This window comes from Gouania willdenowi, chromosome 13 (genome assembly GCF_900634775.1).
Source record: "Gouania willdenowi chromosome 13, fGouWil2.1, whole genome shotgun sequence".
Taxonomy (NCBI): domain Eukaryota; kingdom Metazoa; phylum Chordata; class Actinopteri; order Blenniiformes; family Gobiesocidae; genus Gouania; species Gouania willdenowi.
Window position 1 is genome coordinate 3,050,257 of NC_041056.1, and position 14,798 is coordinate 3,065,054.

A 14,798-nucleotide genomic window follows, 5' to 3' on the forward strand; every position below is an offset into this window, starting at 1 on the left:
CATGCTGTATTTATCATTTATATGTCGTAGTGCAAACTTGGGGAAGTTATTGTTGAAATTACTTTTACTGAACTAAAATCTGTGACCATCTGCGATCAAACTACGATTTGGTGCCTGAACTAAAATGAGTTTGACACCTGAATTAAAAGGATCCTCCATTGATTTTAGAAATTTGGCCCTAGAATCTTTGAATTGTCCTTATTAGTGGATCTATGTCTAACAAAATGCATGAGACTACTTTTAATTGGCTAATTTGATTAGAAACAAACGTTAAACTGTTAACATAAATACACGTCGATGAAGAGCAAATGTACATTTTATACAAATATGTAGAAAGAAATGTAGAATATGTTTCTTTAAATTCATCCTAATATTCCTACAGTCCTCTTTAGCACTAAATTATTTCAAGACTTATTAAAGAACCCACTGAGTGTTTAAAGCCACACACAGTGGGTGTCCTTCTGTGACGTGAGTCAATATTGACTCGTAGTTAACCATCAGCAGGTCACAGACATGCTATGGTTCTCTGTACAAGTGTGTTCCGTCCTGGGCCTCAGCCTGATGGTCCAGGCCTCAGGTAAGAACTCAGAACCCACACTGGACACCATCCACTTTGATGACATACGGGTCTTCACTAAATGGACTGGATTTAAAACTGAAGCAACTGAACTCAAACCAACAACCTCTCAAACACAGGATAAGATCACTACCAGAGGACCAACGCTATCTGTCCTCAACGTGTCTGTCTGTCCTCTGTCTGTCCTCTCCCAGTGTTCCTGGACGGTCCGTCTGCGCGGCAGATGCTGTCCTCGTCTTCCAGGAGGCGCCGTGCTAACTCCTTCCTGGAGGAGGTTCTTGGTGGGGACCTGGAGAGGGAGTGTATGGAGGAGCGTTGCTCTCAGGAGGAAGCAGCAGAAATCTTCATCACTCAGGAAAAGACGGTACTGACCCGTGTGTGTCAAACAGGTCGTATTGTGGTCCTCAGGGTCTGACTGTGTCCTCTGTCCCACAGCTGGAGTTCTGGTTCAGATACATCAGTGAGTAGTCCCAAGTCTGTGGTTCTGGACCCACTGGACCTTCATGTGGTTCTCTATGTGGTTCTATGTGTTCTGATCAGACCTGAACCCGTGCCAGTCCAACCCGTGTCTGAACGGTGGCGTCTGTACGCTGGAGCGAGGTCACTTCCTTTGTCTGTGTGCTCCACAGTACTACGGCAGCACCTGCGACTTAGGTACGCTCAGTGACCTCTGAGGGCGGGGCATGGGGCGGGGCTGACTCAGGTGTGTGTGCAGAGGTGTGGGCGTGTCACTACAGGAACGGAGGCTGTGCTCAGTACTGCAGAGACCTGCAAGGGGGCGCTGGGGTCCAGTGTGGCTGTGCAGAAGGATTCAGACTGGAGATGGATGGGCGGAGCTGCGCCGTGGACGGTAGGACAGGCTACTTCCTGTTTTCTGCTCTCATGCTACCACGCCCCCTACTGGGCTGAGTGTGTACGACAGGCACAGGTGATCTGGTTATTTACGGTCCTGTTCAGTTCAGTCACAGGTGGCACAGGTCAAAGGTCATTCATCCAACTCATTAACGACGACACACGTTACTCCACACCAGGGTCAGGGTCAATTACATTTATAAACTAGAAAAGCACTCAGAGAGTGCAGACCTCCACCAAGCAGCTAAAGCTCCTCAGCCGTGACCGGAGCTAAACACGCTCAGGATTACCATGATTACCTGCAACATTGAGCTGGGTTACCATGACTACCTGTCAACATTGAGCTGTTGACTCTGAGAGACCTTATGACATCATCAACAATAAGTTCCACAGTGCGCCTGGGAATGGAATGGGATATATACTGTATACAGGTATATATTTTTTCTTTTGGTAGCCAGAACATCACCCAAATTTAATCACCTGTTCCTTGTCCTATTTATCAATTTTCCTAAAACTTTCATCCAAATACGCATCTGCGCTTGACGTAGGTAATTACAATTATGTCTTCAATTATCCATGTTCAATAACAACTCAGTTACGATTAACTGTCATCTATCTATAAAAGCAAGGAATCTGTCTGTGTGTGGCTCAAATATCTCTGCGGTTCAGGGACCGACAGAGCTGAGACTTTCAACATGGCTGCTGCTTGGTTCAAGGGTGTGCAACGTCGGATTTGTTTGGACTGCAATCATACCATTAATAAATTATTTCATAAATGCAGCTTTGCAGAACAGCTCAATGTTAAGAAATTTGGTGATGATGTCACAGGTTCTCTTGAAAAAAGCAAGTTCCTTTGCTTATGATGATGTCATAGGTTCTCTCAGAGTCCCGAGCCCGGGTAAAGAAGAAGGGTTGGACGTTTTAGCTAGCAATTCCACCTCACATAACATTAATGAGATAACTCTCTGTGAAGTGTCTTATGATAACACGTGTTATGAATTGGCGCTATACAAATAAAGTTTGATTGATTAGTGAAGTAAAGGACATATTGGCCTCTTTCAAAATAAAAATCAAGAAACAACAGAAGAAAGTTAATTTGTAGTTCTAACTCTCTCTCTTTCTCTCTCAGCAAGCTGCAGATGTGTACTAGCCTATATTACAGAGCTAAATATATATAGTATTTCAATAATTGTTAATTACGTATGTGTCAGACATAGAATTATAACATGGTTCACTAGTTCTGTGTTTAATTAAATTGTAAATGACAGTTTTTATAAAACATCTATACTATAATTCAAGGGAGGTCTGTGTGTGTGTGTGTGTGGGTGTGTGTGTGTGTGGAGCAAATATCTCCCCGACGCGGTGCCAGTTCGACCAGAAACTTGGTCGACGGTGTCCAAATACCCTGAGTGTGTGTATCTGTCATTTTGGAGTAATTTGGTTATTTCAAAATGTTTATTTTAATTTTATTTCACTTCTGGACGGCCCCGAAATGATACCTATTCAACTTTTGACCTCAGGGTGTGAGGGGGCGCTAGCGCACCATGTCTTGAGAGACGACTTCCGGCATCCATTTTGAAGGCGAAACAGATGAACTGTGAATCAACTGCTATTCATCCACGTTCCAAATACCCCGAGTGTGTGTATCTGTTATTTTGGAGTAATTTGGTGACGCAAAACGGTCAAAACATTAATTTTATAATTACGGCTCCCTCGGTAAGAGCGCGCCACTTCCGGTTCCGGGTTCATGACGTCACTGTGTCGCAGTTGTTTGGGTTTAAAAAAAAAAAAAAAAAAAGGTCGATATTAAAAACGTTTTTGTACCGCTAAAAGTCATTTAAGTTTATATTTCATGGTTATTTAATATTACTCCCTGGATTCCAAACTTACTTACTCGGGTCACAGACTTCACTTCCATGAGTGTGGGCGGTGCCTGTGCTGATGGTCGTTACCTTATCGCAAACATTCTGCTTCTTCAGACAGAGGAATGTAACGTTTTTGTGAGCGGATGGGTCCTCTATGATTATTGTTTGTTCTGCGCAACGGTGAGTGTTTCTTCTCATATTCTTCTATGTGCTAAGAAAGATGCTAGCAGCTGCAATGTAAACAAACACACACACGGCTGATGCGCGTGCGTGCACTACATCGGGGTGTACATGGTGAACTCACACAGAGCCGTTGAGAGAGATTTGCGACTTTGGTGTTGCAAAACGTTTATTTTTTTGTGGTACTTTCGGGTCTCTCTTTTTTACACACACACATCGATCAGGTGCGCTTCACTATCGATCACCGCCTACGTGTCTAACAGACCACCATTTAGTCCGGTTACAGTCTGTGTCACGACACCCGTCCATTGGGTGGTAGTGACTGCAGTGTGAGTCAGATCAGTAAACGGTGCTACATAGTGAAGCACGCCTGATGATCACTGCAGCTTCACTCACGACACACCTGCCACCACACCTAACTACTGAAAATAGATAAGTTTAGTGAAAGTTAGGCAGGCACACACACTCTAAACGACAACAAAAAATATGAAAATGAAAATGACTCAAAATACACAAAACTAAATATTTATACAAAAATTACACAAAAGACAACAGAAATGCAAAAAACTACACTAAAAAAAATACAAAATGACTCCAGAATCACACTACTTAAGGCAACAAAAAATAATTATACAAAAAAAAAAACTAAACAATATTTATACAGGAAGTACACCAAACGATAACAGAAATGCAGAAAAATATACAAAAAGGCTCCAAAAACACACAAAATGACTCCAAAAAACATATATTACAGGAAAATACACCAAACGACAAGAAAAACATGAAAATGACTCAAAATACACTAAACAATAGAATTAAACCAGGGAAATTGCACACGCTATTTTACTTTGCACATGCAAATATACCCCTTTATAATGCTACACAGTATGTTATTATTATGTCCATAATTGACAACTCTTCTAAAGCTCCCACTATATGAATACATACTTGCGACAGGCACTGTACTAGACTTAAAAAAACATACATTTACAGAAAAATACAACAAAAATATGAAAATGACTCAAAATACACAAAACTAAATATTTATACAAAAATTACACAAAAGACAACAGAAATGCAAAAAACTACACTAAAAAAAATACAAAATGACTCCAGAATCACACTACTTAAGGCAACAAAAAATAATTATACAAAAAAAGAAAACTAAACAATATTTATACAGGAAGTACACCAAACGATAACAGAAATGCAGAAAAATATACAAAAAGGCTCCAAAAACACACAAAATGACTCCAAAAAACATATATTACAGGAAAATACACCAAACGACAAGAAAAACATGAAAATGACTCAAAATACACTAAACAATAGAATTAAACCAGGGAAATTGCACACGCTATTTTACTTTGCACATGCAAATATACCCCTTTATAATGCTACAGAGTATGTTATTATTATGTCCATAATTGACAACTCTTCTAAAGCTCCCACTATATGAATACATACTTGCGACAGGCACTGTACTAGACTTAAAAAAACATACATTTACAGAAAAATACAACAAAAATATGAAAATGACTCAAAATACACAAAACTAAATATTTATACAAAAATTACACAAAAGACAACAGAAATGCAAAAAACTACACTAAAAAAAATACAAAATGACTCCAGAATCACACTACTTAAGGCAACAAAAAATAATTATACAAAAAAAAAAAACTAAACAATATTTATACAGGAAGTACACCAAACGATAACAGAAATGCAGAAAAATATACAAAAAGGCTCCAAAAACACACAAAATGACTCCAAAAAACATATATTACAGGAAAATACACCAAACGACAAGAAAAACATGAAAATGACTCAAAATACACTAAACAATAGAATTAAACCAGGGAAATTGCACACGCTATTTTACTTTGCACATGCAAATATACCCCTTTATAATGCTACAGAGTATGTTATTATTATGTCCATAATTGACAACTCTTCTAAAGCTCCCACTATATGAATACATACTTCCGACAGGCACTGTACTAGACTTAAAAAAACATACATTTACAGAAAAATACAACAAAAATATGAAAATGGCTCAAAATACACAAAACTAAATATTTATACTAAAAATGCACAAAATTACTCCTGAATCACACTACAATAGCAACAAAAACAATAAATATACAAAAAAATACACGACTCCAAAAAAAATGCATGACAAAAAAATTAAAATAAAAAACAGCAAATATTTATGCACAAAAAGACAACAGGAAGATACACAAATACACATGACTCCAATAAACATATGTTACAGAAAAATACACCATACAAAAAAATATAAAAGTGATGATGAAGTCATGCACATGTCCCATAGAATTAAACCAGGAAAATTGCACCCGCAAAAATACCCCTTATGCTCCCACATGAATACATACTTCCGACGGGTACTGTACTAGTATACTTAATTTTAATTACATCATAATTGTAATAAATTACATATTACAATTATAAATGACCCACACAAACACCTCATATCACATCTATATGTGCAGCTGCTTTTCCCTGTGGCCGTCAGCAGGAGGCGCCGTGGCTAAGCGGCCGCTCTCTGTGGGGCCCTGAGGACATCACCATGGAGACGGAGGAGAAGAATGTCACCATGGAGACAGAGGGGAAGAATGTCACCATGGAGACAGAGGGGAAGAATGTCACCATGCAGATGGAGGAGAAGAACGTAACCATGGAAATGGAGGGGAAGAACATAACCGCGGAGGCGGAGCTAGAGCCGAGGATTGTGGGAGGAAATTTAGAGAGGCGAGGAGGCAGCCCATGGCAGGTGAGGTCACATGACTTAAAGTTAATCAAAGATAACATCTGAGTGTGTCTGTGTGTGTGTGTGCGTGCGTGCGTGCATACATGCACGTGCAGGTTCTGATCCGTAGGTCGGATGGCTTCGGGTTCTGTGGAGGAGCTCTGGTCTCAGACCTCTGGGTGGTTTCTGCTGCTCACTGCTTCCAGGAAGAAGCAGATCATGTGACTGTAGGTGAGTTTGAGCTTTAATATATTTATTCCATAGAAACCCATAAAAACAGTATAAACAAGTACAAACCAGTATAAACCAGTGTTAACCCATATAACCAGTGTAAACCAGTATTAACCTATAAAACCCGTATAAATCAGTATGAACCACCATACACGTACATCTCCTTCGAGCTCCAGACGTGTAAGGTTGGAAATGAACACTCTTTTTATTGTGTTTTAATCTACCGACCTCCTGGTGCTGCTTGTTTGTTTCTTGATGAATTCTCTGAGTTTATGTCATCTATTGTTAAACTGCAGAGTGTTATAATCCTTGGTGATTTTAATCTGCATGTTGATAACTCCTCTTGTCCTATGGCAGCTGAGATGATATCTCTTATGGACTCTTTCCACTTTGTGCAACATGTGTCAGGTCCAACACACACTAAAGGTCATACTTCAGATTTGGTCTTTTGTTTTGGTTTAAAAATTGACCAACCAAGTATTGAAGACTTACAAATAAGTGACCACACAGTATTGTATTTAATCTGTCAATCACACTGGCACAGACTACTTCCAATGTGAAAAAGCAGAGATAAATATAACCAGTATTAACCAGTGTAAACCAATATAAACCAGTATAAACCAGTTTATTACATCACGGTATGTTTTAGAATGATCTGCTGCTAACTAGTCAGCCCTCATTGGCTGTGTGTGAGTGGGCAGGGCTATGGCTGTCAGATAGTGAGCACTCATTGGCTGTGTGTGAGTGGGCGGGGCTAAGGCCACCTGTGCTCCTACTTTCTTCTTCAGGTGATCTTGATAAACGTCGTCCTGACGACGGTGAGCAGCGTATAAACATCCAACAGGTGTTCGTCCATCCTCACTTTCACTCGTTCACCTTCGACAGCGACGTGGCTCTGGTCCTCCTGACCCGGCCCATCCTCAGAGGACCCACGGCCACTCCCGCCTGCCTGCCTGATGCTCACCTGTCCACATACCTGCTCCGGGTGAGGCCCTGCCCACTGCCCAGGTGTGTGTGTGTGTCACTGCTGATGTGGGTGTCTATGTGTGTGCGTGTCCAGGAGCAGAACCATGGTGTGGTGACTGGGTGGGGGGCCACTTACCATCTGGGTCGGTCCTCACGCTTCCTGAGGAAGGTGGTTCTCCCTGTGGTCAGCTACAAGGACTGTAGCGCCTCCACCCGCCAGGTGAGGGTGCCGCAAATTACATCTTTTTGTTGTTTACAATGTAATCAAAGGCATATTGTTCACCACAAATAGCAGGGGGCGCTGCAGCAGAGCTTATTCTAATCACTGGGTAACCTGTTTGTCTGTCCCATAGGTGATCACAGACAACATGTTCTGTGCTGGTTACCTGGACGTGAGTAAGGACTCCTGCAGCGGGGACAGCGGGGGTCCGTTTGTGGTGAACTACAAAGGAACCTGGTTCCTGACGGGCGTGGTCAGCTGGGGAGAAAAGTGCGCTGCCAAAGGAAAGTACGGCGTTTACACCCGGCTGGGAAACTTCCTGTCCTGGATCAGAGAGACCATGGGCCGAACAGACCTCAACGGGACAGGGACAGACGCACCGGGTCTGAACAGAACCGAACGCTGAGAGGACGGAATCCGGAACTTCCTGCTGGTTCAGAACGACAGACTGATGTGACCAATAAAAGTCCTCGTACATCTGAACCTTTCCGAAGTCCGAAGGTTTTTATTCATAACATTTACATTGTACCATAACATGGCGATAAATATCGTAAAATAACATGATGATAATATCGTACAATAACACAACAATGAAGAAATATTGTATAATATGATGATGAATATCATACAATAACATGACGATAAATATCGTACAAAATACGTGATGATAAATAATTGACAATAACATGACAATAAACATCGTACAATAACTTAATAATAACATTGTTTATATCGTAGCACCATACATTTACACGGTGATAGACATTGTAAAATAGCAGTCTGATTGGTCTGACAGAGGTCACATGATCTACATTGTTCTTAATGATCAGACTGTGTTGCAGTTGCATCCCTCACCACCAGGTGGTGTCATTGAGGTGTGCGTTGATCCAGTCTACGTACTTGCTGACCCGTGTGTAGACCCCGTAGACCCTCTGACTCCCGCACTCCTCCGGCCCCCCCCACGACACCAGGCCAAGCACCGCCCACCTCCGGGTGTCTCCATCCTGCACCACAAACGCCCCCCCGCTGTCGCCCAGGCAGGTGTCCCGCCCCCCCTGCAGGAAACCGGCACAGAACATGTTGTCGGTGACGTTGTAGCTGATGGAGCGCGAGGCGTAACTCGCTGTGCACTCGGCCTGAGGGACGACGGGCAGCTTCACATACTGCAGCAGGTCAGAGGTCACCCCCAGGTCGGAGGTCATAGACATGGGGTCAGGGGAGGAGCCATTAGCGTTGGAAATCCCCCAACCGGCAACGACACCCAGCGAGTGGGGTGGAGGGTTGGGAGGGGCGCCCTGAAGACACAGAGGTCAGCGGTAAATAAGAACTACATCTGCCTCATGGACCAATGATGCTGATTACCCGGCTCCAAAACCTGTTCACAGGTCATTGTGTGTGTGGTAACCGTGTGGGTGTGGTTACCATATTGGTGTGGTCACCTGTGTGTGAGGAGGGGGCAGGCAGACGGGCCGTATGTTCTGGTTGAAGAGGACGCGCTCCGTCAGTCGCAGGAGGGCGATGTCGTTGTCGTAGTTGTGGGGCTGGAAGTCTGGGTGGAGGAAGACCTGCTGCACGGAGCGGTTGGTGGCCTGCAGTTTGTGTCGGGTGTCATGAAGGCCGAGGAAGACCTGCAGGTCAGAGACAGGGACAGAGGACAGACATCAGGGACCAGGACAGACCTGGGTTTGAAGGACAGAACCAGAAGATCGGTTCTGACCTTGACGTGATCCGGAGCCACAGGGACGACGCTGGAGTCTCTCCTACGAGTTCGGAGGACATGAGCGGCTGTTAAGACCCAGGATGGGGACAGCAGGGCTCCAGACCCAAACCAACGGTCCTCAGGGACACGGGACAAGTCCTCCACACTGAGCAGAACCTGCCAGGGGAACAGACCCGGCTGTGCACCACGGCCACCTACGATACGCTTCACCTGGACCGGGAGAGGGCGGGACGGATGCCCACAGGCTGGGAGTCAGACAAACAGGTGAGGGACAGACAAGTGAGTTACAGACATTTGAGGGACAGGCAGATGAGGGACAGACAGGTACCTGTTGGACAGGTGGGCGTCTCCTTACGTCCCTCTAAATTGACCCACTTTCCGCTGGACTCACAGCTGAAGGAAACTAAAGACAAAGATTGGGTGATGGTGTGAGCAGCATGCTGATTGGTCCAAATGGTCACATGGCTACAGTGGGGGTCTCACAGTTCTTCTGATTGGTTGCATTCCCATCAGTGCAGATGTATCTCAACGTGGATCCAAATGCTGTGCTGTTGTCCATCGAACCAAAGACCATGACCGCCAGCTCCACGTCTTCCGGGGGGCCGCAGTCTACCACTGTCACACCGACCAATCACCATTTAGCACCAATCACAACCAATCAGACCCAAACAAACCTAAACCAGGACCAAACCAGACCTAAACCCAACCCACACGAGAAAAAAACGATATCCCATCAGGTCCAAACTAGTGCCTAACCAGGTCCAAACTGGAAAGTAACCACACTCAGACCTCATCCAACCAGACCCAAAGAAGGTCTACGCTGGACCTAACCTGGACATAATGTGGACCTAAACTGGACCTAAGCTGGACCTAACCTGGACCCAAATTGGACCTCATTTGAACCCAAAGACTTAAAACAAGAAACCTAAACATCACCAAACCACATTTAAACCAGGCCAGAATTAGCACAGATTAAACTGGACCCAACCAGAATTCCACCCAAACCAAAAAAAGACCAGAATCAGAAACAAACTAGTTCAGCACCAGTATGAGAGGGGTTACCTCTACACTGAGGAGGTCGACCACTCCACGATCCATCAGCCAAACACTCCAGCTGGTACTGGTCCACAGAGTCCCCATCCTGACACACACACACACACACACAGTCATGAGGACGATTGTGTACCTCATGGGGACAATGAACTCACTTGGTAAAGGTGATATCCTAGTTCACAGGTGAACACCAGGTGATCTTTGAAGAAGTATTCTGATTGGACAGGATTCAACACGGCATGGGGCGGAGCCTCAGGCTGAGGACATTGACTACCTGTCAAAATAAAAGCAGAGTGTGTATCTGTTGTGTACTTGTGGTTGTGTAGTAGTTGTGTACCTGTAGTTGTGTAGTCCATCCTCCACCCTCTGTTTTCTCCTGAGTTGTCGCTGTGGAAGTCGATGGTGATGAAGCTGCTGTTGGTTCTGATCAGACCTGGAGACTCAGAACCACAGAACGGACCCCAGACCTGTTCCCTGCTATGGACCTGGACACACACACATAGGTGTGTCTCTGTATGTGTGTATGTGTGTTAAATCTAAATGTCAAATGTTAAATCTAAATGTCACGGGTGAAACTAAAAATTTTGCTAATATGTAAATTCACCGGAAGTACCAAAATAAAAGCTTACCCGTGACATTTAGATTTAACATTTGGATTTAACTTTGACATTTAATTTTTTTATGAGAAAAGTAAATTTCACAAATTTATTGCTGTAAATCTGGTAAAAAAAAAATATATATGTGTGTGTTTACTGTGACATAGTCGTAGGGACACTGGATGTCAGGATGATCTTCTACGTCAAACGTTGTGTTGAACTGGAGGCGGAGCCTAAATCCTGGCTCCACCCTGATGATGTAAGAACAGTCGGAGCTCTTTGGATACGGAGATGGGAAATCTGGAGAGGTCAGGATCCCACGACGTTCTGTGAACACAAGCCCACTGCACTGCACTACACACACACACACACACACACACACACACACAGGCCAGTGAATGGGCGGGTATCCGAGGTGGGCGAGGCTTACCTCCACACTAACCTGAGCAGGTTCTGTTGTCTGTGTGGAGTTGGTAACCATGGCGACAGGAACAATAATATCCTCCAATGAAGTTATGACAGAAATGATCACAGAGTGACTCCTCCTCCAACGCCTTACTGCACTCATCTATGTCTGAGCATCCAACGCATCCAACACACACACACACCGTATGTAATCATCACAATAATAATAATAATAGTAATGATATATATTAAAGTAAAAAATAAATAATCATGATAGCACTGTAATAATAATAATAATAATAATAGCATAAATAATTAGAAATAATAGTAATAAATAAATAATCATCAATAGTGCTCTAATATAAATAAATATATATATTCAAGTAACAAATCAATCATCATCTTCATAGTAATTATAATTAATAATATTAATTATTTATATTACATATATAAAATAAAAAATTATATGTATTAAATTAAATCAATTATCATTCATAGTGCTGTAATATATATATATATATAAAATAGTAATAGATCAATAATCACCGCTAGCAATAATAATAATATAAATATTGATATATATTAAAATATACCAATGGCGCTGTAATGAGCTCTGAATCCAGTGAATCGTTCTTCATCAGAGAAGTCTGATTTAAAAGTGATCATCATCTGATTGGACGGTGAGGTGATGAAGCTCTGAGCAGGCTCCGCCTCCTCATCCCTATGACTCCGCCCACACAGCAGCGCAAGCTCCGCCCCTTCTGCCTCCACCTGTTCAACAGTAACCAACTGGTCACTAACAGATCACTGGTTCATGACTGGTTTCAGATGAGTTAACTTTGTTTGGCTAGTTATCAGGTTATCAGGTTAGCGGTCTCTGACCTTCAGGTAGTCGTACTGGCACAGGTGGGACAGCTCCAGGTCCAGGTGGCTGAAGAACAGGCAGATCTGGAAACCTCGAGGAACGCTGACGTTCCACTGAAGCTCCGCCTCTTGGGGGTAGGGCTTTGGGAAGTTTGGAGACTCCAGGCTGCCGTACATGTTGGTCAGAGACGTGAGGCCAGCGAGAGCGAGTCGGACCATCAGAGAAACCACGATGAACCTGTAATTTAACACCAGCATCTGACACTGGATTATACACTGACACTCATCACTGGTTACTATAGTTACTGGTTACTATAGTTACTACTGTGATGTCAAACTATGTGATGAAGATAAACTAACACGTATGACCAGGCTCAGGGAGGATGATTTTATTCATCAATTCTCACACAGCAGGAGAGTTTGTATGTTCTCCTTCAAAGAGCAGCTTTATTATATTATATATTAAATCTAAATGTCATGGGTGAAACGAAATATTTAGCAAATATGCAAATTCACCGGAAGTACCAAAATAAAAGCTCACCCGTGACATTTCCATTTAACATTGTAATTAGGCCTATATTTTTACGAGAAATGTAAATATTACAAATTTCACCAATATTGCTGTAAATCTGGTCAAAAGTAACAAAAAACAAAAGAAAAAACGTGGTTTGTTGCTAAATGTTGGAAAAAGTTTCTATTTATTTTAGCACGTGCAACTTTACAGTCAGCACCTTTAAACGAGTGTTTCACCCTGAAAAGATGATGTGCAGTTTACAGAAGATTAATTATATATATAATAATCTGAACTGTGCAGCGCTGAATGTGAAACGGTTTGAGGTAATACTGTGTGTGTGTGTGTGTGTGTGTGTCACTGACACAGCGGTCAGTCACTCTAACCAGTGTTGTTAACCCTTTCAAACCTCTTCTAGAGCATATCTAACCAGAGCTAGTTTAACCACATTAACTCGTTAAACCAGTACATTATCGGCCACCACCGACTCCTCCGTCCGTTATTCTGCAGCTCCGTTACCGACAGTGTTCGGTCGGTAACCTCAGATGTCGGTCGATGTATATAGACAGTTCTTTATTGTCAGTAGATACAGAAATGTTGTTGCTATAGTTACAGACAAATGTAGTTGTTGCTATAGTTAAAGTTTATGGGACACAAGTTTCTTACCTCATGACGCTCCGCTTCATGTGCACGGCAGGTATGACGTCACTGCATTCTAAAGACGCTTCATCATCATCTTCCTCCTCACACTCATCATCATCATCACAGACATCTGTAATTATTAGTTTTTAAATATAAAAACACTTTTACTGATCAGAATCAGAAATACTTTATTGATAAAACATTACAAATGAAAAGAAGAAAGACAATTACAAAGAGCGTTAGGGTTACGATTAAAGACAAGTGCACACATTACAGTAGAAAAATACATAAAAAAATACTAATACAAATATAATATATGTATACAAATACGAGAAGCTACTTTATTTTTTTTTACAAATATTCAGGCCACAGGCTGTAATCAGAGAGTCATTGGTTCCAATCTACCCTGGGGGTTGTTGCCCCACAATCGGGTTAGTTGTCTCACTATATGGGGTAAGACGTCACTGAATTTTGCAAGTGTTAAAACAAGAACAAAATTATTTTTTTGTTCTTTTTTTTTTTTAAACTTTACTTGAAAGTGAACATTGAAGTCAGGCACAGAAAATGTTTATCATATTTAGATTGAAAAAGTAATAGACCATAGCCATTGAACAAACTTTAACACAAAATATTATGCAACATGCACTGGATTAAAGTCCTTAGTAACTGCTGGTACACAGGCTATGGCTCTCAGCCTCAAATGCTTGTTTTAATCTTTCTTAAAGAGTAAGTAGACCCCAAACCAACTTTTTCTGCTGAATACTGTATATGTGTATTTGGGTATTAATTAGTGCTGTTGATTGATCCTAGTCCCACTCTTCACACTTTAGTAAAAGTATTTGAATTTTGTGTATTTAGCTGTAAAATGTCCGGTATACTGGTCACAAAGGGTTGAACGCAGGCTATCGCAACTTTGCTATTGGTTGAACGGTATAAGCTCTTGAAACACCTGCGTCATCACTTTAACTGTTGGCCCCGCCTCTCCTATAAATAAGTGTGCGGGACACATAACCTGGGTCACTGTTGAAACGTCAGGCAATCAGCTCGTGTGCAGCATTAGCTTTAGCAGCTAACTTGGTCTTTGTATCTTGGAGACTGATGCCACGTTTGCGCAAAAAATATTTTACGGAATCAACATTCCAACGGCAAAAATAATCAAAATCTCTGTCAGACTCGCTTCCTACACCGTCAGCCATGGCGACTTTATCCCTTTTGACCTTTGACCCAATGGGAAAACTGAACCAGAGCGAGAGTGTGAAAAGGCTTATTACAAAAACAAAACAAAAAGCATTGGTTCATTACTCGTCACATGTGACAATTAACTCCAAAATGACTGAGACATG

The 14,798-nt window shown here is 42.3% G+C and overlaps 2 protein-coding genes across 3 annotated transcripts; one reads left to right on the forward strand and one right to left on the reverse strand.

Annotated features, from left to right (window-relative positions):
• Positions 1-499: 499 nt before the first annotated feature.
• LOC114474254 (coagulation factor X) lies at positions 500-8,224 on the forward strand. Its single transcript, XM_028464417.1, has 10 exons — positions 500-577; positions 772-941; positions 1,013-1,037; positions 1,118-1,231; positions 1,293-1,427; positions 5,991-6,271; positions 6,364-6,478; positions 7,267-7,463; positions 7,539-7,664; positions 7,798-8,224. The coding sequence occupies exons 1-10, from the start codon at positions 514-516 to the stop codon at positions 8,068-8,070; spliced, it is 1,500 nt and encodes a 499-aa protein (XP_028320218.1). The 5' UTR covers positions 500-513; the 3' UTR covers positions 8,071-8,224.
• Positions 8,087-13,569, reverse strand: masp1 (MBL associated serine protease 1). 2 transcript variants are annotated; one of them, XM_028464410.1, is made up of 13 exons: positions 13,283-13,364; positions 12,321-12,540; positions 12,032-12,209; positions 11,476-11,607; positions 11,191-11,387; positions 10,775-10,922; positions 10,593-10,711; positions 10,447-10,525; positions 9,868-9,999; positions 9,713-9,787; positions 9,382-9,629; positions 9,104-9,292; positions 8,087-8,959 (listed from the first exon to the last, which is right to left on the reverse strand). In XM_028464410.1, coding segments are annotated over exons 1-13 (2,163 nt in total). In that variant the 5' UTR covers positions 13,285-13,364; the 3' UTR covers positions 8,087-8,515. The 2 variants fall into 2 exon arrangements, with proteins under 2 accessions (XP_028320211.1, XP_028320209.1); XM_028464408.1 differs by lacking the exon at positions 13,283-13,364 and adding an exon at positions 13,480-13,569 and having other exon boundaries at positions 8,088-8,959.
• Positions 13,570-14,798: the final 1,229 nt, after the last annotated feature.